General features: G+C 34.3%; 1 protein-coding gene and 2 pseudogenes across 2 annotated transcripts in view; all 3 read left to right on the top strand.

The window, feature by feature from the left end:
* The window catches only part of LOC105428599 (uncharacterized), a 70,664-nt pseudogene that overhangs the window by 1,148 nt on the left and 46,160 nt on the right, over positions 1-23,356 (top strand). The window contains exons 2-3 of the transcript XR_016139987.1: positions 29-269; positions 18,325-18,456. The product of XR_016139987.1 is annotated as an uncharacterized LOC105428599 (transcript). The remainder of the gene's footprint in view (positions 1-28; positions 270-18,324; positions 18,457-23,356) is intronic.
* LOC148935988 (uncharacterized) lies at positions 269-5,958 on the top strand (annotated as a pseudogene).
* On the top strand, positions 3,467-14,832 carry LOC148935987 (uncharacterized). The gene is made up of 3 exons (XM_089080317.1): positions 3,467-3,488; positions 7,949-8,119; positions 14,125-14,832. Exons 1-3 carry the CDS (start codon positions 3,467-3,469, stop codon positions 14,739-14,741), a joined length of 810 nt encoding a protein of 269 aa, XP_088936443.1. The 3' UTR covers positions 14,742-14,832.

Here is a 23,356-nt window from a genome sequence, read left to right as displayed (position 1 = left end):
ATAAAACTAATAATATTGTATGCTTTAGGTGCAAACACGTGCATTTGGCGAGCAGTTGTATCCTTCGGAGCGTAAAGTGCAAAAAATGTGGAGGTTTTGGCCATCTTCAAAAAATTTATAAAAAGAAAGGCCAGATGAATATGTTGGAAGAAATTTGTCAAGTGCATGAACAGGAGCATCTCGAGCATCGAGCGAAATTTACGGTATTCCTGCGCATAGAGAATCAAGACGTAATGTTTGATGTTAATTGTGGTTCGGCGGACACCTTGGTGAGCGAAAATAAATTTGAAAAATTTATTTTCAAATTTAACCCTGTACAGAACGGATTTAAAATTACAATCGAACTATAAGCAAAATTTTATGCCACTGGGTTACGTTAAGGTTAAAGTGAAAGATTTAGATAACGTTAAAATATTAAATATGTATATTGTGAAATATGATAGAGATCCATTGCTGAGCAGAGAATGGATAAATCAATTGAAGTTATTAAAAGTTAAAGAGAGAATGAATATGATAGATGCATCTAGTCAAAAAAGAGTAGGAGAACTATTAAAAAAATATAGTAATGTAGTAACCGAAACAGCACGCATGTTTAAAAGACGTCTAAAAAATGTCTTATAAGAGACGTCTTTAAGACTTTAGGAAAAGACGTCATAAATACGTTTTTTGGACTTGTCTTAAAGATGTCTTGAAAAAGACCTTCTTTTAAAGACGTTTTTAAGACTATAGAAAGACGTCTTTTTGATGTTTTAAAGACATCTTTTCTAAGACATATGTTTCATAACCTTAATCTGTCATCAATATAACCTCTAAAAATTTTAAATGACACTTCCAAACATAATTATTTACATTATTTATTGAGTGGAATAAATGACATGACCATTTCGATATAATGTAACCTGTAAAAATATTGGCAATTAGTTTATCTAGTACTCCAATATTTTATTCACACACTCAGATTTATAATCTTTCTCGACGTTTATATCACTACATCCCTCTATCTACCTACAATTCCTTTTTCACTAGACAATGAGGACCACTGCTTTCCTTTTTTACCAATCAACATGACAAACTAAACAAGAAATTTGATAATCTATTGACGAAACACAGAGTTAAAAAGAATGACACAAAACCAATCCATTACTTCTACAGTCACTCCACTCACTCACATCCCTTTGCTGGAGGACGTCGTTTTTATTTTAAACCACTAATTTTTCCAACAGACACACAGAATCTGGACTTGGAGATCATGATCGATTCACACACGTTCAAGCAGAATGAACAGCATCCTTTGTTAAACATTAATAAAAAATAGTTTGTCAACCTATCCTCCACTCCTGTGCCCACTGACGTACAGAGTCTCTTATAATTGGGTGACAATTTTAGTCTTTCTATCAATAATAGAGAAAAACTGATCACAGAATTCATAAAAAACATCGAGAGCAACCTTATGAAACTCCCTATAATATCACAAACGGCCATTAGAAACCGCTCAGTTAACATCATTAACAGTCTACCTAATTATTCGATCCCTAAATGTGAAGTTAACACACATTTAAAAGATCTCGTTTCTACTATTAGAGATTTCCTACAACATAATAACAATATCATTATCACCCGTGCGGATAAGGGAAACATTACTGTAGCTTTGGACAAAGATGTGTACTTCAGAAAAATTGAAGAACTTCTAAATGATAATAACACTTATTCTGTCGTTAAAAAAGATCCAACAAAAAAGCTCACTTCTTGCCTGCGAGATTTATTAAAGAGGTGGAAGGATTCCGAGTTTTTTCTAGCCTCTACCTACAGACATTTACTGTGTAGTGATGGGATTTTACCGAGAGCTTACGAACTTCCTTACGAAGATCCATAAACTCAACTGTCCTTTCCGACTCATTGTTTTTTCCCTTAACAATCCTTTATATAAATTAGCCACTTTCATCCATTGCATCATGCTCAAAGGCTTTCCTGTTGCACATAGCCACATCAATAATAGTTTCGAATTGGTCAAAAGACTTTCTGACGTACACATCGATAATGACTCCTCTTTGGTTTCCTTAGATGTCATTTCGCTGTTTATCAATGTGCCAATTGCATTGGCCATTGAAAGTGTCTCTGCTAGATGGAATTACATTGCTGATAATTGTTCCATTTCCAAATTCGAATTTATCACGGCAGTCAGATTCATATTAAACTCTACTTATTTCACCTTCAACGCAGTGTTTTACCAACAGACATTTGGCATACCCATAAGATTCCCCCTCTCACCCTCTCTTCATTGCAGACATAGTACTGCAAAACTTGGAAACTAGAGCTCTCAAATTCTTGCCTTTCACCCCTCCATTTTTCGTTAGGTATGTGAATTGCTTTGGCAGCCCCTTCTGATCTTCTCAATCATATTCTGAACATGTTTAATTCTTTCCACCCTCGTTTACAATTCACAATGGAAATCGGTGTGAGACATAGGCTCAATTTTCTAGACGTTACCATAATCTTAGCCGATAATCAGTTGACTTTCGACTGGTACCATAAACCAACATTCTCGGGGAGATATTTACATTTCCTCTCTAATCATTCTCTATGCCAAAAAAGAGGCACAGCCATTGGCTTAATTGATAGAGTTATTTTATTATCATATCCGACTTTCTACCGGAAAAAGTTAAATTTTGTGGTTGAGATTTTATTGGACAATGGCTATCCACTAGATTTAGTATTTCAGGTCCTACACGAAAGAATACGAGATAGAAGTTGGAATTACAGAGACAAAAGCTTGATAAATCGGTATATCAATGATTTAATATCTACACGATATTTTTAATGACAAAATTGATTTTTGATTAAAGTAGATAAATCAAAGTTGTGTAACTATTATATCAACGATGTATCAATTTATTAAGTAATTCCAAATTCTGCATCGTATTCTTTCTCTTGTCAATATTTTCGGTATAATTCCGTATAATTAATTTTTATGCCATTATAGAATGTCCAAAAAATTCTAAATAATAGTGTTAGAAAGAAAAAAAATGTCATTTGTATGTCTAAAAATTGTCATTTATAAAGAGAAATAAGACGTCTTTAAGACATCCCAAAGACATCATAAATCGGGTCATAAGACGTCTTAAAGACGTCTTAAAGACCTTTTCTTTATAATTTAATAAGACGTCTTATGATATTAAAGACATCTTTTAGACGTCTTTAAGACGTCGTAATGTTCTCTGAGGGGGAGGGGGAACAAGGTTTATGTTAAATGGTTGGGATTTGATGATTCACACAATTCATGGGTACACAAAAATAACGTGTTCTAAAATAAATTTAATATAAGTTTCTTTATACATATATTATAATTTATTATAGAAGTAAATTAATTTTTATTTACGATATATAAATATATATAAATATATTATATAAAACAAATGAGTTTTTTATTTACAAGATATGTATTATAATAGTATTTTATAATGTCCCCATGGCTGTGTCGGTAGAGTCGGGTACAATGTATCGCTTATCATCGTACGGACTTAAAGCAATTTTTGTTTCGGATATCATATATACTTTACGCAATTTTGATCTTATATAAAACTGCTGTCGCGTCATTTCAGTCTCATCTCGCAAACACTGTGTGTAATCATCGAATGTTATCGATTTTGTTACTACATTATTCTTGATATCTTTGATTTTTTTTATATCATTTTTTCCATCGACATGAAAGGTGTACATTTTTGTTCTAAGCTCTACGAATTCGGTCATAATTGCACCATTGTTTTCGTCCTTCATCAAATCTAGTATCTTTTTATTAGCGAGTGGAATACCGTATACATTATCATCCACATAACCACTCGTGTCGAATCTTTTAATATCACATTTCATGATATCGTATACGTCGTCGCACTTGATGTGATAAATTAAACTATCGGTATCCGTATACATTATTTTATATTTCTCGTTATACAGCGGTGACATGTAATCGTAATGAAATTCATACAAACACGTCTTTGTCGAGGATGCACATACCTATAAATTGATTTGTCGAACTTTATCTCGAGTTTACTCAATTCGATCGCAACCAAGTTCTCTGAAAAAACACTTCGACTGTGAAAATTTAGTTTCGCGATCATTGCCTCCGCGCCATATCTTTCCTCCCATTTTATTAAAAGTTTAACATTGACGTTGCATTCTCCATGATTTTGCCAAATACCGTTGTTCATTAATTTGTATAAATTTTTTTCGAAATCATTTTTAGCGAAGAGAACATTATGACCTCTTAAAGACGTCTTAAATATTGTAAGACGTCTTATAAAACTATAACATTATGACGTCTTAAAGACGTCTTAAATATTGTAAGACGTCTTATAAAACTATAAAAAAGACGTCTTTAAGACGTCTTTAAGATGTGATCCGATTTATGACATCTTTGGAACATCTTATAGACGTCTTATTTTTCAAATTATGACGACTTTTAGACACCCTATTTTTTAATTTATGATGTCTTAAAAATATCTTTTAGATGTTTTATTTTTGTATTTATGATATCTTTAAATAGTCTTATATAAGTCGTTTCAATATATTTATTTATATTTAATTACACGCATAAATAAAGTTTTTGGATTATTTATATTTTGGATATTTTATTTTTATTATTTTACATAATTTATTATTAATTACATATAATTTCTTTTTAAAACAATTTAATAAAAAATTTAATATATTTAATTAATTTTTTTTGGGAGTAATTTATTCGGTCCCCAGCATGTCGAAGCCACTCCTGTACGACTTTTTGAATCTCGTGAATGTCCGTTTTTCTGTAGTTGACACATAATCTGTAACAATAATAAAATAACTTTTATTATATTACTTGATACATATTTCATATTTTAATTAGAAGAAAGGAAATTAATCTCAAGTTTAGTCTAATCAGTTTAGTCTAAAGTTTATTCTAATCAGTCAAATTTCAATCTAATTTTCATCCTAATCCATATAGTCTAATACGAGCTTTACGAATATTCTATGATTAGTTCTATATACTCAATATATAATAGTTCTATATACACAGTTGTTAGATAATTTTTATATTATTAGATCTTATGTTTATACAGTTATGTAAATTCATGTGCGATAATCTTAAGATCAATGACACAAAGCTCCGGTAAAACATTTTTTATGCAGAAACATATATAAATATGTATAAAAATATATAAATGTATAAAAATATATAAATATATATAAATATGCAGAATTATATACGAAATATGTCCATATATGTTTATATTAATTTTTTTTTAAATTCCTGTTTAATATAAGAAAAATAATACTACTAATAAAAAAAGATAAAAAATAATTAAAAGAATAATTTTCGCATTATTTTTTTTTATAAAAAGTTAAGTTTGAAGAAATGAGAAAACATTGTTCATATAATTATATATATATATTTTTAATCATAAATATATATAATTATATATTATATATGAGCATTGTGGACTAAGACTAATTGAACAGGATCTTAAAACGACTTAAGACAACATAAGAATTAACTAAATAAATGCCGATCTATGATTAATATAAAATCATTAAAACGTAAGAAATATATAATTTATGTTACGTATACTATAGAAATCTTTATACAGGATTTATACTGTGCCTGACCTTTTAATGTCTCGACGATTTAATATCCAATAGGAGATTTCATTTTATAGAGTTCTTAGATAGTAATACTTTTGCTCCCAAAAAATTATTCTATTGAATACTCTATTGTTACATTGGATTATACATTGAATTCCGGACGCTATGTGAAAAGCTCATCCTATATGCAGAAGTCATTACTATTTATATATTTTTTAAATCAATTACCTATAATAATGTCAGCAAATGCTGTATCCTTTACGCCAATAGATTCTTTTCGGCTAGTCCATGATAATCTTTGGCAAAATAAATCAGTCAAAATAAATTTTATTGTATTTCTTGTTTTGTGTGCATAGAATTTTTCTCCGATACTAGCAATTTTATTTTTCTGTAACAAAAATCACATATACATATTTATGTATGTATGTTTATATGTGTGTGTGTGTGTGTGTGTGTGTGTGTGTGTGTGTGTGTGTGTGTGTGTGTGTACATATATATATATAATTACTATATAATTAGTTATTATATTTATAATAACAACTAACTTGTAAGATTTTTTAATACAATTAATTTATTCGTTATTTCAATCCGTGAGAAAGAATAAAAAGCAATTATATCAAATATTACAACAATTGCAAAGTTGGATTAGATTCAGAAACACCTAATGTATCATTTTATCTTTGTTGTTCATTAAAAAAAAGGATAAAATGATATCTGAGTGTCATTTCTGAACGCCCTTGTCACAGTATAAGTAGATAAAGTAGCTTCACTCTGTTTCATAGATCTTATAGATATGGACTGGCAATTGTTATAGTTTCTGCATAAGAAACAGTGTCCGCGGAAGATTAGACAGAAAAACATACTTTTTGATACTTCTTTCTCTTAAGATATCCGGAAATATGTATTGTGCATGAGTTCGAAGCATATGGCGGATTAATATAATAATATGATCAAAAACAATAAATGTTGATGAAGAGTAAAGAATGAAAGACTTCATAGTCAAACAATAAAATAAAAAAAATATATAAAAAAAGTGAAAAAACATATTAGATAAAACTTTTAGATTAATTTGTGGAAAGAGTTTTAAAATAAACGATATGTAATTCTATATCGAAGTTTTTATTTTTTATGGTAATTCTGTAAAATAATAAAAAAAGAGTAAAATAAGAATTACAATATTTAATGAATCATGCATGACATACTTGTTGGTTTTTTATAAATAGGCGGTTCGTGTTGTTTATACTTATTGCACTTAAGCTTCTTGTTCTTTTTTTTCCATTGCTCACAAATATATCTATTCTGTTTTAAACTTTGAAAATTCTAAGCAACGCGAACCTAATGTTCTAATGTAATAAAATCTGTTAAAAAAGGGTAATAGAATGTAAATTTTTTAATTTCACATGAAACAATTAAATAACTTTTTTCTAAGAATTATTATATATTAAGAATATGATAATTGAATTGAATTTATAATTTAAAGCTCTCAAAATTTATAAAATTAATTTATTTATTTGTAAAATAAAAAAATTTTACAAAAGCTTCTACAATTATTAAAGTATGCTTAATATATGTTACTTTACAATAAGTCCTGCTTTATTATTACTTACGAATGAAAAAAAACACTATTTTCTGCAGAATAACTCACTCTGCAAATAATATACTTTCGAACCATTATTTCTTTTTAGAAATATAATGTGATATTCCTATCGATATTCCACAAATACGATACTCTGCAAATAACGTACAAATAAACTTAAACTTTCCTTTAACTTGCATAAGTATACACCAATAAGAATGCATTAATGTATAGTATATGTCAAGCATGTGCAAAACGTATTTCCGGACACTTTTAAAAAAAGAGAGACGTTTCTCTCTCCAATCTCCCGCGGACATAATCATATCTGTATTACCAGTCCATACATATAAGGTCTATGCTCTGCTCAATTTCCGTGAAATAATTGTTACTCGCGCATGACGGAAATGCACACTCAACAATATGGCGGTTCAAAAAAATTGTGTATGACCTTAGTATAATCGTAGTATAATCACAGTAAATTTACATAAACATGAATAAAAGAAGTGGATATCGAGTTATTTAATAATTATGAAAGTACAAGTACTGAACGAAGGAAAAAAGAAAGTATTTAGATTTCCAAAAGATACAAAAAGGTATTATTCATTGTATTGTTTAAACCGTAATATTTATTTTAACATAATTAAAAAGTTAGATCTAGTTTACATTTCTTGTTTACATTTCTTACTTATGAAAAATGAATTAATTTATACTCTGCTGATTTATAACTATATAATTTGAAAAAAACATGAACATAAGAAAAATGGTACTTAAGGTCAAAATCATGGATCAGAGCCTGTCATAGAGACGACTTATTGTTAAAAACACCCACTGAATTATATAATAATTATAGAGTGTGCAAATTGCACTTTAAGAAGAATATGTTTCTCAATTTCGAACAAACAAGATTGCAGCCACATGTTATTCCAAGTTCTACTTGATAAGCGATAATAAGTTTGTTTACACTAATAAAATAATTTTACATATACTAAATCAACATATTTGAAATTTCTAATTATAGATAATGAAGAAATTGAAAATATTAATATAATAGAATCTGAAAAAATAACTGAAGTAAATACAATTAATCTTTTATGTATATATTTTATATTATTTATTTTATGTTTGACAAAATTATATATTTTGTTAATAATAGAAGGTGCTTATTAAATTATAAATAAAAGATCAGGATCATAAAAGCGAAAATCAGTATGTCAAAAACTTTCGTATATAATTAGTGAAAATAAATACATAAATTAATATAAGAATCTAATAAACAAATGTCGTTTCGATCCCTAATATAGGGATCGAAACGACATTTGTTTATTAAATTCGTTTATTAATGTTGTTTATTAGATTCTTATATTAATTTATGTATTTATTTTCACTAATTATATACGAAAGTTTTTGACATACTGATTTTCGCTTTTATGCTCCTGATCTTTTATTTATAATTTAATAAGTACCTTCTATTATTAATAAAATATATAATTCATCCTCAGTGTGATAGAAATTGAAATTGGTCGAAAAATAAGACTTAAAAACATAATAATCCTAACGCGTCAAAAAAAGAAAAAAAGCTTCACACATTAATTATTTAACTAGATATATTCCATAGGTGAAAATTATATAAAGCGATGTTAAGAAACATGGTTATATATTAAAATTGTATAAAAACAAAAGTTACGCAGCATATGACGGAGTCATCGATGGTGAAAAGAGTCGGAAACACAAATCTTTGCCTTGCGGTCCGATAAATTGTCGTTAAGATCAATATTGCGTCAAAGCATCTATGTGAGTGTATCGTGGCGAATCTCCAAGTAAAGATACCATGCTTGAACACCATGCGACGTCACAATTAAAAAATCGAAAGTTAGTCCTAAATAGTAAAATCAAAAAAAGGAAAAAACTAATCAAAGTTGACCAACATCAAAAAATAACCAAATATGGATAGCAATAACGTATTAAAAATAGAATGTGATAATAAAGATGACTAGAACTAAGCCAAGCAAAATAAAATACATACTTGGAAACAGCCAGTGGCGCAAGTTGAATAATCGGAAATTATAATATGATATAATATAACAAACAATAATGTGGTTAAATACTGAAAGTCTGTGTAGGAACAAGATCAAAACCGATCTTATACAAAATAAAAGCTGAATAGCATGATAAGGAGGATGTAATGTTAAGAAGGAGGAGGTTTGTGGGGGGAGGATGGTAAATTGTGGATAGGGAAGTAACAATTAGATAAAAGATCCGTGTCATTTTGCTTATTTAGGCTATGAGATTGTTTTTTAATATGAATCATTTCCGAAACTATTCTTTTGTTTCAGGACGGTTCTTTGTTCAAAATTTTAATATTATTCCAATTAAACTCGTGACGCGATTCTCTTCTATGCATTGAAATGACCAAAGGAGAATTGTTGCCTTTGTTAATATCTCGGAAATATTCATTAATTCTTGTTTTAAGTAGTCTTTTTTGTCTGGCCAACATAAGTCGCATCGCAATCTTTGCAACTAATTTCATATACCACTTCAGGGCATGCTATCGGATCTAGTGTGTCTTTGCCTATTTTGATAAATGTGCTGAGAGAATTAGTTATTGAATAAGTTAGTTGAAGATTGAATCTATTGGTTATTGTTGAAAATTTCTCAGATACGTTTTTGACGTAAGGAACTGAGAAGAATGGTTTGCAAGGAGTGTTTTCGGAACTGTTAATAGTATCCACAGCGGAATCAACGTTTAAACTCTGTAATTTTCTATGTGATAAATATTTAATTCGATTATTTATTATTTACTCAGTTTTTATTTTGTACAAGGTCGGTCTTGGTCTTATTCCTACTCGACTTTCAGTATTTAATCACATTTATTGTTTGTTATATTATAATATATCATATTATAATTTCCGATTATTCAACTTGCGCCACTGGCTGTCTCCAAGTATTTTATTTTGCTTGGCTTCTAGGCATCTTTATTATCATCTTTATTATCACATTCTATTTTTAATACGTTATTGCCATCCATGTTCGGTTACTTTTTGATGTTGGTAATCAACTTTGATTAGTTTTTTCCTTTTTTTGATTTTACTATTTAGGACCAACTTTCGATTTTTTAATTGTGACGTCGCATGGTGTTCAAGCATGATATCTTTACTTGGAGATTCGCCACGATACACTCACATAGATGCTTCGACGCAATATCGATCTCAACGACAATTTATCGGACCGCAAGGCAAAGATTTGTGTTTCCGACTCTTTTCACCATCAATGACTCCGCCATATGCAGCGTAACTTTTGTCTTTATACAATTTTAATACATAACCATGTTTCTTAACATCGCTTTATATAACTTTCACCTATGGAATACACCTAGTTAGATAATTAATGTGCGAAGTTTTTTCTCTTTTTTTGACGCGTATCGTTAGGATTATTATGTTTTTAAGTCTTGTTTTTTGATCAATTTCAATTTCTATCACACTGAGGATGACTTAATATAGGAATCGAAACGACGTTTGTTTATTAAATTTGTTTATTAATGTTGTTTATTAGATTCTTATATTAATTTATGTATTTATTTTCACTAATTATATACAAAGGTTTTTGACACATATTTGATTTTCGCTTTTATGCCCCTGATCTTTTATTTATATATTTTGTATTATTTAAATTTAAAATATCAAAAGAATATTAAAGTAAAGCATATTTTATTTTTAGAAGAAGATATAACACAAAATGAAATAAGTGAAGTATTATTAGACATAGAGCCATCAATATCAATGTTATCTTCGATTGAAACACAAACAGAAATAACATATTCATCTTCAGTAAGAACACAAACATCATTATCATTATCTACAAATTCTCCAAGGAAGATTCATCTGTATCGAAATATACTATGGTGTTGGGTGGTATAATGAGGATATGTTGTACCATCGCGTCTCGGGAGGAGACGGAGACTTGATGTGCGAGAAACGAGCGAGTGTGTGTGTGTGTGTGTGTGTGTGTGTGTGCGTGCGTGCGTGCGTGCGTGCGTGCGTGCGTGCGTGCGTGCGTGCGTGCGTGCGTGCGTGCGTGCGTGCGTGCGTGCGTGCGTGCGTGCGTGCGTGCGTGCGTGCGTGCGTGCGTGCGTGCGTGCGTGCGTGCGTGCGTGCGTGCGTGCGTGCGTGCGTGCGTGCGTGCGTGCGTGCGTGCGTGCGTGCGTGCGTGCGTGCGTGCGTGCGTGCGTGCGTGCGTGCGTGCGTGTGTGTGTGTGTGTGTGTGTGTGTGTGTGTGTGTGTGTGTGTGTGTGCGATCTGTCATACTGCGTCGCCCGCGATTGGCTGAACAGGCTGATGATAGCTGGTAACTTTTCTTGAGGATGATGTCCTCGACCAGCTATGTGGCAGGTCAATGGTCGCCAACGGTGCAGACATTGGTGCCAAGCAAAGCGGAAAGTTAAGCAGCCAATTGTCGCTGTTTCGCAGGTAGCGCAAGCTGAAGGACGTGCGAGATATGAAGGTTGCATGCACTAATCAAGGAACTGCACAGTTAATCAAAAACCATGATATATATTCTATACGATAAGGCAGATACAGAAAGTTTAGTTAACGGGATTGCGTTTGAGTCCCGCGAGAAAAGCGGGTGCGTTTAGCGCAGGGATCGGCAAGTGGGCACTGCTTGCGGGCGCCCGCGGGTAACAGTCGAGTGCGCTGGGACTAGCGTTAGGCGCAATAAAGTGAGGAGAGGGGATAGCAGGAACGTCTGTTCATTGACCGTGCTGTTCAAGGAGTAAAAAAATATTGTGTTGCACAAATTCAGACCCAGAATTAGCATAAATTAATAACTATCTATATTTTAAATAAACAATTCCTACAATATATATTCTTACAATAATATTAAATAAATTCTTATAACATTTAATTAGTATTTGATTCATAATTTTCCGATATTATATACGATATATCAGGTATTATCGTTTTGACAACTTAAACGAATTATTGCAAAATTCAAATGTAAATTTGTTAATTGTTCGCGTAATCGTGTAATTTATTTAATTTCATAATAAAAAATAATTGTTCACATGAATATGTTGAACCGAACATACTCATTATTTTTTGCAGCACAAGCATGTAGTCAAGGAAAACGTTCTTGAGATATATATGAATAAAATTTTATGATGTTAGTCATTGTATAAAAACGATTTTTAAGAGCAGTGTCACATTTTAAATCTATTGATTTTAATTGTATATCTGCGGGAATAATATTAATATCAACAGCAAAAGGTGTCATAAAAATAAATAAGTTTTCTTCTAAAACATGTATTTCCCTAAACCGACAATCAAATTCATTATGTAATAATTGAAGTGAATTTATATATTCTTCATTTCTATTGCTTATCTTGAATGTACATGTAACAGATAATAAAGTTGAAAAATGCAACAACTGTGTCGAGATTGAAATTGATTGATCCATAAATTAATTTTCATTTGGAAATGCGGAACTTTATCCCAAGGTACTAAAAATATTAGATACGCTCTTGAGATGTGCACAACAGGCAGGCACTCGCGGGCACTTGCGACGCCCGTGCCCAATTTCAGCATTTTGCCGACCCCTGGTCTAGCGTGTCCATTTCTGCGAGCAGGCGCGCAAGCGTATGCTATCCTGAAGCCGTTCGCAGCGCCTTTCCCGGACCCCGGCTCCTCCTCGTTGTGGCCGAGCAGTGCGTATCCGCGGAATAGCGTGAGCCGGCGGCAGGCCCTCGGTCCGCGTAAAAGCGGCAAGAGTCGCGGTGGCCGGTTGTGGACGTGGCCGAGCTCGATGGCGCAGAGGCACCACGGCCTTTCTTGAATGGTGCCGAGCTCCAGAGAGCTACCCGGAGTGGGTGGTCGCTCGGGCGTTGTCGGCTCCTCCTATGGAGTCGACGGTCTCGGCGGGCTATCCTCCTGTGGAGTCGGCGGTCGCGGCGGGCTATCCTCCGGGGAGAAAGCTGACCCAAAAAGGTTTAAGAGCCGCTGTTTGAACCGGCGAGAAAAGCGCCTGGTTCGCCGTCCGAGAGGTTGTCCCTCTGCGTCCGCGCGTGCCGGAGGAGGCACGTAATCAGGCGGCGGCGTAGATGGCCGCGAGGTAGGCGGCGACGGACATCGCGGTGCGGGTGACTGCCGGGCGCCAGGCAGCGTCGGTCGCCCTGTAATGGAGTAGACGAGTCATCGCGATTGGCCTCTAAAGAGGACGCACGCCTGCGGAGATCCGCATGCTGCACGGCATCTTCTCGAGACGGCTGAAATCGGCGCGACGGAGGCCGCGACTCTAATCAGGTCGCCCGGACACGGGCGAATTGGACGGCGTCTCTGGCCGCGAGAATCTTTCCCGGACGTGGTGTCTGCGGCATTCACGACCGCGTAGAAAGGTCGCGGCGATAACTGCCGTGAAGGAAGGATTGCCCAGAGAAAAGACGAATTGGACGGCTTTCACGGCCGTCAGAGAGATGCGCCCGGAGGAAAGGACGGGTTGGTGTGACGGCTTTCACGGCCGTCAGTGGTGCGTCCGGAACGAATGGATTGGAATGGCGGCTTTCACGGCCGTCAGTGATACGTTCGGAGATAAGGACGAATTGGTGTGGCGGCTTTAATGGCCGCCAGAAAGATGCGTCCGGACACAGGACGGATTACCGCGGCATTTACTGCCGCGGGGAATACGGCCAAAGATCGGTCGATTTTTCCTAGCAGAAAAAAACTGTCGTATAGTAGAGCTTGAGGCCAGCTGGCCTCCAGAGCTCGGAGGGCGTCGCAGTACAATTCTTAGCCTTTAACAGGCTGGAGGCGACTGAGGCGAAGAGCGGTGCTGAGTGCCGCTCTTATATAGCCCCGATGGGGCGTTTTGAACATGAAAAAGTAATTCCCCGATTCTCCATCTAGTGGCAGGCCACTAATGCTGCGCGAACCACTGTGCTGCGCGGGGCTGCGCGCGACGGTGTGTCGTGGTGCGGTCGCGTGGCAGTGACGCCACAATACAAAAATATAAAAAGCAAATAGCTGCTTTGGAATTAACAAGTCATCAAAAAGATAAGGAAGAAGATATTAATATATTATTCATACAGCTGGATAAATTTTATCCGAAAAAAATGTCGGATTTCTTGAAACAGCAAGCACATTTATTACAAAAAAAGGCAAAAGGTAGAAGATATACTGCTGCATTCAAACAGTATTGCTTATCTTTATATTTTTCTAGTCCAAAAGCGTACATAGATTTAATAAATAAGTCATTTTGTCTACCTAGCTGTAGTACTTTGCAGCGATTTACTAGAAAGTGTTACATAGATGCAGGATTGCAAGATAACATATTTGAATTGTTAAAAGTGAAGACTGATACATTTGAAAGCATTAACAAATATTGTGTAATTTGTATCGATGAGATGTCCTTAAAAGCATATTTATTTTATAATATATCGAGAGATAGAGTAATAAGATTTGAAACAAAGAATTTAAATTCAGATAATTCTACATCGTTACCAGCTTGTAATGTAGCAATTATGATGGTTAAAGATATTTGTGAGTCATGGAAACAATCTTAGTTATTTTTTTTTTACATTCTACAATCAGGCATCAAATTTAACAGAAATAGTTAAAGAAGCAGTACGGAAATTAAAAACTATTAGGTGTACAAAAAAGTTCTGCTTTAGATTTCATACAACCGAAATAACAATTTAAATTTTATATATCTTCCCGCCCTTTTGCGGTTTTAAAGCGTTGACATTTGGCCTTCTAAAATGCCATACGGTTTAGCGTTTGATGCACATAACCTCAAAAATAAGTAGTGTTCACGATAACAAAAGAGAATATTCGATTTTCCATCCACTTCGCGTTTCATCTGAAGAAAAATGCTGCTGAAGCCACTGCAATGATTTATGCTGCATATGGAGAGAACGCTGTAAGTCATACTACATGTAAAAGATGGTATCAAAAATTTCGCCAAGGAGATTTCAATCTTGAAGATGAACCGCGTGCTGGACGCCCTCAAAAAATTGAAACGGACGAATTGCAAGCACTGCTGGATATAAATCTGCGCAAATTGAAAAGGAGCTTGCAGAACAGCTTGGCGTTACGCAGCAAACCATTTCCGTACGTTTATATACGATGGGAAAGGTTCAGAAGGAAGGCAGATGGGTTCCGCATGAATTGTCCGAAGACAACAAAAATCGTCGGCGTGACACTGCACTCACTTTGCTTTCAAAGTTCCGGAAAAAAGATTTTCTGCACAAAATCATTACAGTACGATAAAAAGGGATTCTTTATGATAACTCTAAACGTAGAAAATCATGGATTGACCCTGGTCAACCTTCGACATCGACGCCAAGAAGATTTTGCTCTGTATCTGGTGGGATTGGAAAGGTGTGTTGTATTACGAGTTGTTACAACCGGGTGAAACAATCACGGCAGACCGCTATCAACAACAATTGACCAATTTGAGCGATGCATTAGAAGAAAAGAGGCCATTTACTGGCCAAGGACGTCATAAAGTAATCTTGCTTCATGACAATGCTCGACCACATGTTGCGAAAGCAACTCAGGACCATATCTTTGCGTTAGGCTGGGAACTTCTCCCACACGCGGCGTATAGCTCAGACATGGCGCCTTCCGATTACTACCTATTCCGGTCGCTGCAGCATCATTTGGCTGATACACATTTCGTGAGATTTGAAGAGATACGAAAATGCATTGATGACTTTATTGCTTCGAAGCCGATGAGCTTCTATCGTCAAGGAATTCGCAAGCTACCCGAAAGATGGCAAAAGGTCGTTGATGCAAATGGGGAATATTTCGCTGATTAATATTTTTTGTTTAATATTTGTTAATATTTTTGTTTGTTAATATTTTTTGAATAAAAATTGAATTTTACAAAAAAAAAGCTCAGAACTTTTTTGTACACCTAATATATAACATGTTAAACAGAAAAGAAAAATGATTACCTCAAAGAAAAACTACATTTTAATTCTTTTGGTCCTGGCATATGTTTAGAACTGTCATTTAGTACTTTCATAGGTTATATTGATAACAGGGAGGTTACAGGAACATTTTGACAGATCGAGGTTATGGAGCAAGTCTTAAAAAAAGATGTCTTTAAGACTGTATCAAAAAGACATCTTTCTGACGTTTTTTGCTACAGTCTTAAAGACGTCTTTTTTTAAGACTTGTTCCATAACCTCAATCTGTCATCAGCAAAAGATATATGTTCTGTACCTTTGTTATCCTTTGTTATCAATGTAATCTCTGAAAGTTCTAAACGACAATTTTAAGTATATGTTTAAAATTATCATTTTTAGAAGTTATATTGACAATAGAAGTTACGGAACATATGTCTTAATAATGGCAGATTGAGGTGATGGATCATGTCTTAAAAAAAGATGTCTTTAAGACTTTACCAAAAATCGTCAGAAGACGTCTTTTTGATACAGTCTTAAAGATCTTTAAGATCTTTTTAAAGATGTCTCTGAGACGTGTCCAAAAGACATATTTATGACGTCTTTTGGTAAAGTTTTAAAGACGTCTCTTATAAGACGTCTTTTAGATATCTTTTAGACATGCGTGCTGTCTGGGGAGTGTTCTAAATTTCGTATTGAGTTTGATATATTCCCGGAGCCATGGAGATTGCGAAAATTGCAATATGCGATGTATTTTTGTAACGCGAAAACCGTGACGAGTACATTGCTGTAGATTGCGATAATATATGATGTAACGCTTCTTATCGTACAAAATTGCGAGAAATTTATTCTGTCGCTTACCGGGTGATTTATCGCGCGTCGGACAAAACGGTAAGTTAATGTGCGCGTCGTGAAGATGTTGCGGATACTCCAAGTCTATATCGAGAATGTAACCGATAAGCGAATTCTGTGGTGTTGCGTTTACGTTAAAATTGGATACGTCGATGATCCATCGAAAATTTGCATAAGGCAATGGTTGACATATTGCCCAACCGTACAAGTTGTTAACATCAAAGTACTTAAGGTATGACGATGGATCATATGACTGCGTGTACTTGTTGTTGGCTCACGCGTATCGGTTGGAACATTGACTTAGATCACCGCGTATACCGCGTTTGATGATCATGATCATGTCAATGTCGATGAGCAGTTCGAAATTGACGCGAGTATGCTTCAACATTGCGTCCCACGTAAAACCCGGTAGGATATAACAGTATGCAGGATCGAGTCCATAACTCGCGATGCAACTATCACGAAAATTTTCAAAGATATCAGCAACAACAAGACGTCAATCTCGAGATATAGATCGCTGTATTTGCCGAGCGTTGGGATGGAGAACTGCTGCCATACATTGCCGGCGTGTGCGTAATCATTCTCGGACATGGTGTCACCTGTCAATGAACTGTAAAATGATTCGCGTGATGGTAAACACAATTCCTCCAACTTTTTGACGCAGTCAATGTACTCGTACAGAAAGATGCCTTTTCGCGTCAGTAAATTAAAATCTTACGTCGATAAATTTTGAAACTCACTTGTATTCGTAGCTTATCTTTACTCAGTAAGGATGTCAATTTGTCGAGACTGGTATTGAGAAATTTGAATGAATCAATAAATCGTAATTTAACACAACTTTTCTGATTATTTTTATTTTCCGTATCTTTGACATTTTTTGTAAACGAAATGTATTTTTCTTTTGTTATCAGAAGTAATTCTATTTCTTGTCCTTCATATACCATAGCTATTTCCGTAATGATAAAATGCGCGTCATAGCCAGATAAATTGTAAAAATTACGGGAATGCAATGCGAGTTTTTGTAATTTAAATTACAATTTGAATGCGCGGGACCTTTAAATCGACCGGTTAGATGGCAATGATTGCGTACTCGCGTGTCATCTGGAGCGAATGATTTTTTGCACACATGACAGTACGTAGCATTATTAAAATTTTCCCAATCTTCTCGCGTAAAATCTGCCAATAGGGATATTAGCGGACAAAATAGTCTTTACGCGATGCACTAAACTTCTGAATTTCTCGGAATCCTTATTGCGACGAAACCGATATGTGGATAACGAGTTATCGTACGAACAGCGTACATAATATCTTATGCTAAATATCCGATGGTGCTAGTACACGTAGCTCGATGTTTTGGGATGACCATTTTCTGTTTTTTTTTCAGGATGCATTCCAAGTCCGCGTACATGACAAACGGGACTCGTTCCTTCCTATTATAATTGTTGAAACTCAGCCACTTGTTGTCCTCGCTCGGTAATCTGATGGCACAGTCGTTCATCTCTTTGCAGTCTATGATGTGAGCCTCCAATTTTTTACTCATGTTAAAATAGTGTAAACATCTGCCAGAAACATAATTATTTTAGTTTTTTTAAAACGAGTATTAATTAAATATTAAAATATTAATATAAAGTATTAATTAAAATATTTCTCAACTTGTTAAAATATGTAGACTACTGGTCACAAAAAAATTTCCTGTGTTCTTTTTTGTTGAATTGCGAGCCTATGAGGCGGGACAGATTCTTGATCCACGCGAAATGTCCCGCGTTGTTCCGTGGATCCTGCACGTCCCGCGGATCCTGCAACGGATCGTACAACAGATTGACATGCTTTTCCTTCTTCGTATTGGTAAGACGTATCGGCAGGGTCGAGAATTCTTTCTTCTTTTCGATGCAGCATACATTTATGGATATGTTGTTGAGAAATTCAAACTTTTTAAACAAATAGATAATAAATGGCTTCCATTGGCAGACTGGGTCTTCGTGTCAAATAATTTTTACTTTTCTGAATTTTAAGACAATGCTTATCGCGAACTACGTGTCGTTAATTCAACAATCTTGCAACGTAGCCTACTCAAAGCTAAATCTAAATTTACCCCTTCCCTATTAAATCGATAATCAAATTTGAAATCGATTATCCCCGATTGAAAATTATTTTATTACGAAAAATATTATCCCAGGCAGGAATCGATCGCTCATTTAACGCACGAGTGTCTTATCCATTCGACCACTGAGGCATGTGGTAATATTTATCGTAATAAGCGGATAAATAATTTTTGAAAGAAGTTAAGTTTTTAATTTGGTCCAACGTCATCGGAAACTCAATGTTTTGAAGATTGAATATACCGATGTATAATGTGGATACGAGGATTCTCATTCTGTGTTTCTTTCAGTTGGATGCAGAGCCGCGACCACGCAAAACACGCATTGTTGATTACGCTCTCATAATTTCCCGCGGTAACTGGATGTAACATCTCGCGTGCAGAAGATTGTGCTTGTTTATATTAACAGTCAAATTGAGTATACGCGACAATGCCTACCTGCTATCGCGGTCCTGAAATTCTTTCAGGGATGCCAAGGTAGGCTCAATAACGCGCAACTCGTATCACTCGTGTAAATTGGATGAACGAAAGAGTTCACAGTTTCTCATGTTGACACTTTTGTTTACACGTTTGTCATTCGCAACAAATTCACCGTTAAACACTGTATTCATCTTGATATTGTTATGTTTCTGCATGATACTTTACACACGCTCAAACACAATGCTCCTTGCATCCTTGAGAAATTGGCGAGGTTCGATGTACTTCGTATTAATGACCGCACCAGTCAAAACACAGCTTTCAAACGCCGTATCAATCTCGCGCCATTTGAGGCCTGCGCTGTCCAGCACTCGCGGTCACGAATCATTGGCATACCGAATCTTTCAAACTTTCGAGTCGTGCTATCAATGATTGTCTAATACTAATCGATAATTGCGGGCGCTTAATTCGACCATGCTCTACTAGACTCGGTATACTTGTTGCATCGTTGTTCTCACGCAACGTATTCTTCTCTCGAATTCAATCGGATAGATTGTTCCAAAAGAACATGTGCGGTTTGCTCCATATTAATTATCTTCTTTGATGTATAACTCTCAACTTATAATTCGGCTAATGACAGAACGTGTCACAGTCTTTTCATTATATCTTACCAATGATTGTATCTTCTTTACAATATTTCATGTGGTATCTAATTTCAGAGTGTATCAAATGATGTATAAAAGATTTTATTCTTGATTTATGTGAAAATGCAACAATTGCGTTTTTAACACGATGATCTCATCGCGAAAAACATCAATTGTTCTTAAAAAATATATATTTCGTACTGTTGATCTATGTGGATTTGCAAATTTGTAATTTTAATACGTGAGGTAATCTCATTGTGACATGATAAAGATATTTACGCGAAATTCATCGCAGCAGCCATATATTGGCATTAATATTACTACAAATATTGCAATGTCTACAGTTACATCATATATCGAATGATGTACGAAAACGTGCCTAAAGTAGATTTATTCTGTATAATCTCATCGCAACCGCCGTTCATCTGCGCTTATGCAAAAATGCAAAATTGCAATTTTAATGAGAATTATATTTCACATCTCGCGTCGCTACTCGCGTAGTAGACCGTCGAAAAAAAAATAGAAGGGTATATAAATTAAAAATTAAAAAAATTAAATTAAATTAAAAAAAGCTTCAATAATCATTATTGCATTAATCGCTCTGTGAAAGACGAGCTTCAATAATCATTATTGCATTAATCGCTCTGTGAAAGATGAACAGTCTATACCTCTATAAAAAGAAACAGTTCTTGAAAATGTACAAGGGAAACTCTGTAAATTATTACACTTCGATTCAACAGAATGAGGCGTGTAAAAAACAGTAAGTTTTATTAACATAAATCTTTCTTATACATTTTATATATTTTAATATATTAATAGCTCACTTATATGTATTCTTTTCCTTACAGTATATCTTCTCATAATTCATCATCATCTTTGGAACCTTGTACATCTCGTATCTTGGGAAGAAGATTTGTCTTAACATCCATAGCTTATAAATATTTCGATATCGAATCAATATGGAACCTGTATCCTATGTGGAATTACGGAATTGATAATCGAGACAATCAAATATTGTACTTATGTAATGTGGAAATCCCTCATTGAGAAACGTGAATATCGAGCAGCTTGTGCAATTGCTCTTTCACCATTGTCAATTCATGATCTAGTTACAGAACTCGTTCAAATGCGAAATACAAATATTATAAAGTTGACATTGCGCGATACATGTTTGTACATAAAGTCGTCAACTGTATTCTTTCTATTCGAACTTGAACATTGCGTCGAACATGTATTACTGGCTCTATGAGAATATATATGGTGTGAGGGAAAAATTTAAACAATTTATAAACTTTTTGCAGTGGAATTGTATCAAATAAATATACACAGATAAATATACTGCAATAAAAACCTTGCACGAGAGCGACATTTTTGACAAATCTTCGATTATAGATTGTGAATTATTAGCATACGCTATAGATAATATTGTACACTATGCCTTACATGACCAATAAATGTATATTACGATATTATTCGTTTATTCTTCATTCTTTTCTTCATTCTTTTTTTCAATTCAGCGTCAGCGGTTTCAGGTTGCGTTGCGATAGCGGGGAAGTCCCAGTTGCGCACAAAATAAGTCGGACACAGCAGGTTGAATGGATCGGACACAGATCCAAACGGATACAGACACAATAAGGAACGGACATAAGGTGATTGAAATCGGACACGAAAATCGGATTATGAAAACAACACAAAATTATATTTGTAACAAAATGAAAAGGTCAGCGAAAACTTCACACCCAATCCTTGCGTTGGGGTCTTTGTTAATCTTTCTAGGATCTATCATTTCAGTATATTCAGATAGACTCATCAATTTAGTAAGGCGAAAGATTGCATCTTCGAATATAATAACACTTTTATTTTTAATATTTTTTTAGCGCTATATCGAGTCGCTATGACAGATTTCCTAATCAAAAAAGTGATCAACTTTAATGCTTAATATCTCAGTTCGCGAGACAGACTGTCGCGTTTTTTTGCCAGATTCTTTTATCTATTTATCTATTTAACTATCCATGCATCCATTTCCTACTGTGTCCGATTTCAACCACGTTGTGTCCGTTTCTTATTGTGTCCGTTTGGACCTATGTCCGATCCTGTTGTGTCCGATTTATTCTGTGCGCAATTAGGACTCACTCGCGATAGCGAATCGCGTGCCGATGTATGTCGCGAATAATAATAATATCAACTATAATAATAAATTTAAATTACTAAGTAATATTTTATAATATTTTTTAAAAATCTTCTTTGGAAAAATAATTAATATTAAAAATTAAAATTACAAAAAAATATTAAGACGAAACGAAATACCTTGGTGGAAAGAGAGAGAATGTATAATATAAGAAAAGAGGATAAAAAATGGTAAGAGAAAGTACATGGCGTCGGTAAGCGGCGGCGGCGGCGGCGGCGGCAGCAGCGAGCGGCGGGCGGCGGGCCCCGCACTGTGTGACATTATGCCGAGGACCTCTCGCTTTGTGGACTCTATATCTAGTGACGCACCTTCCCCTTCCCTTGCCCCGCGGACCCCGCACCCATCGCTTATGGAGTGTTCCTCACAGGAATGCCATTTCATGTACGATTGCAGTCACGCTGCAGCACGTAGAGGGGATAGACTGGCACACTAGCGCGAGCGCTCGTCCGTGTACGCTTCGCGCTTCGGCCAGCTTCAAGCGGTAGAGAAGGAGTACCGACAACTGTTGTCTTCTTCTTTCTCGAGAAATGCTGTACCGCTGATTTGAAGCTGGCGTCTCATGACATGATACGAATTAATCATGCGAGATGCGATGCCATTGTCGATTATTTTTACACTTTTACATTTATTTACATTTATTTTATTAAGTTAACATTATTACAATATATTTTTTTCATACATAAATAAAAATTAAAATTTGTAAATACAAAAATCCAATATGCTCTTTGCCAATATATACGCTTTTTATTTGCAAAAAGTAATTATTATATTAAAAAAAATTTATTGTGGTCTTATAAAGATATTTAGATATAGCTATTAAAAACTGAATAAATATATAAATAAATATATAAATATATAAATAAACAATATATATATTATATATATTTATATTTTATATATATATATATATATATATATACCAATAAATATATAAAATAAATGTTAGATATATTATTATATAAAAGGGAGTTGCTGAATATAAAAAGGCTATATAGCTTTTATGATATTAATAAATAATAGATAATAATAAAACTAATAACTGATATGAATATATCAATCGCAAAAAGAA

Source organism: Pogonomyrmex barbatus, unplaced genomic scaffold, assembly GCF_055798465.1.
Source record: "Pogonomyrmex barbatus isolate J1 unplaced genomic scaffold, ASM5579846v1 scaffold3, whole genome shotgun sequence".
In the NCBI taxonomy this organism is placed as follows: Eukaryota; Metazoa; Arthropoda; class Insecta; order Hymenoptera; family Formicidae; genus Pogonomyrmex; species Pogonomyrmex barbatus.
The sequence above is the reverse complement of the archived record's forward strand: the minus strand, read 5'-3'. Positions and strand labels throughout refer to the sequence as shown.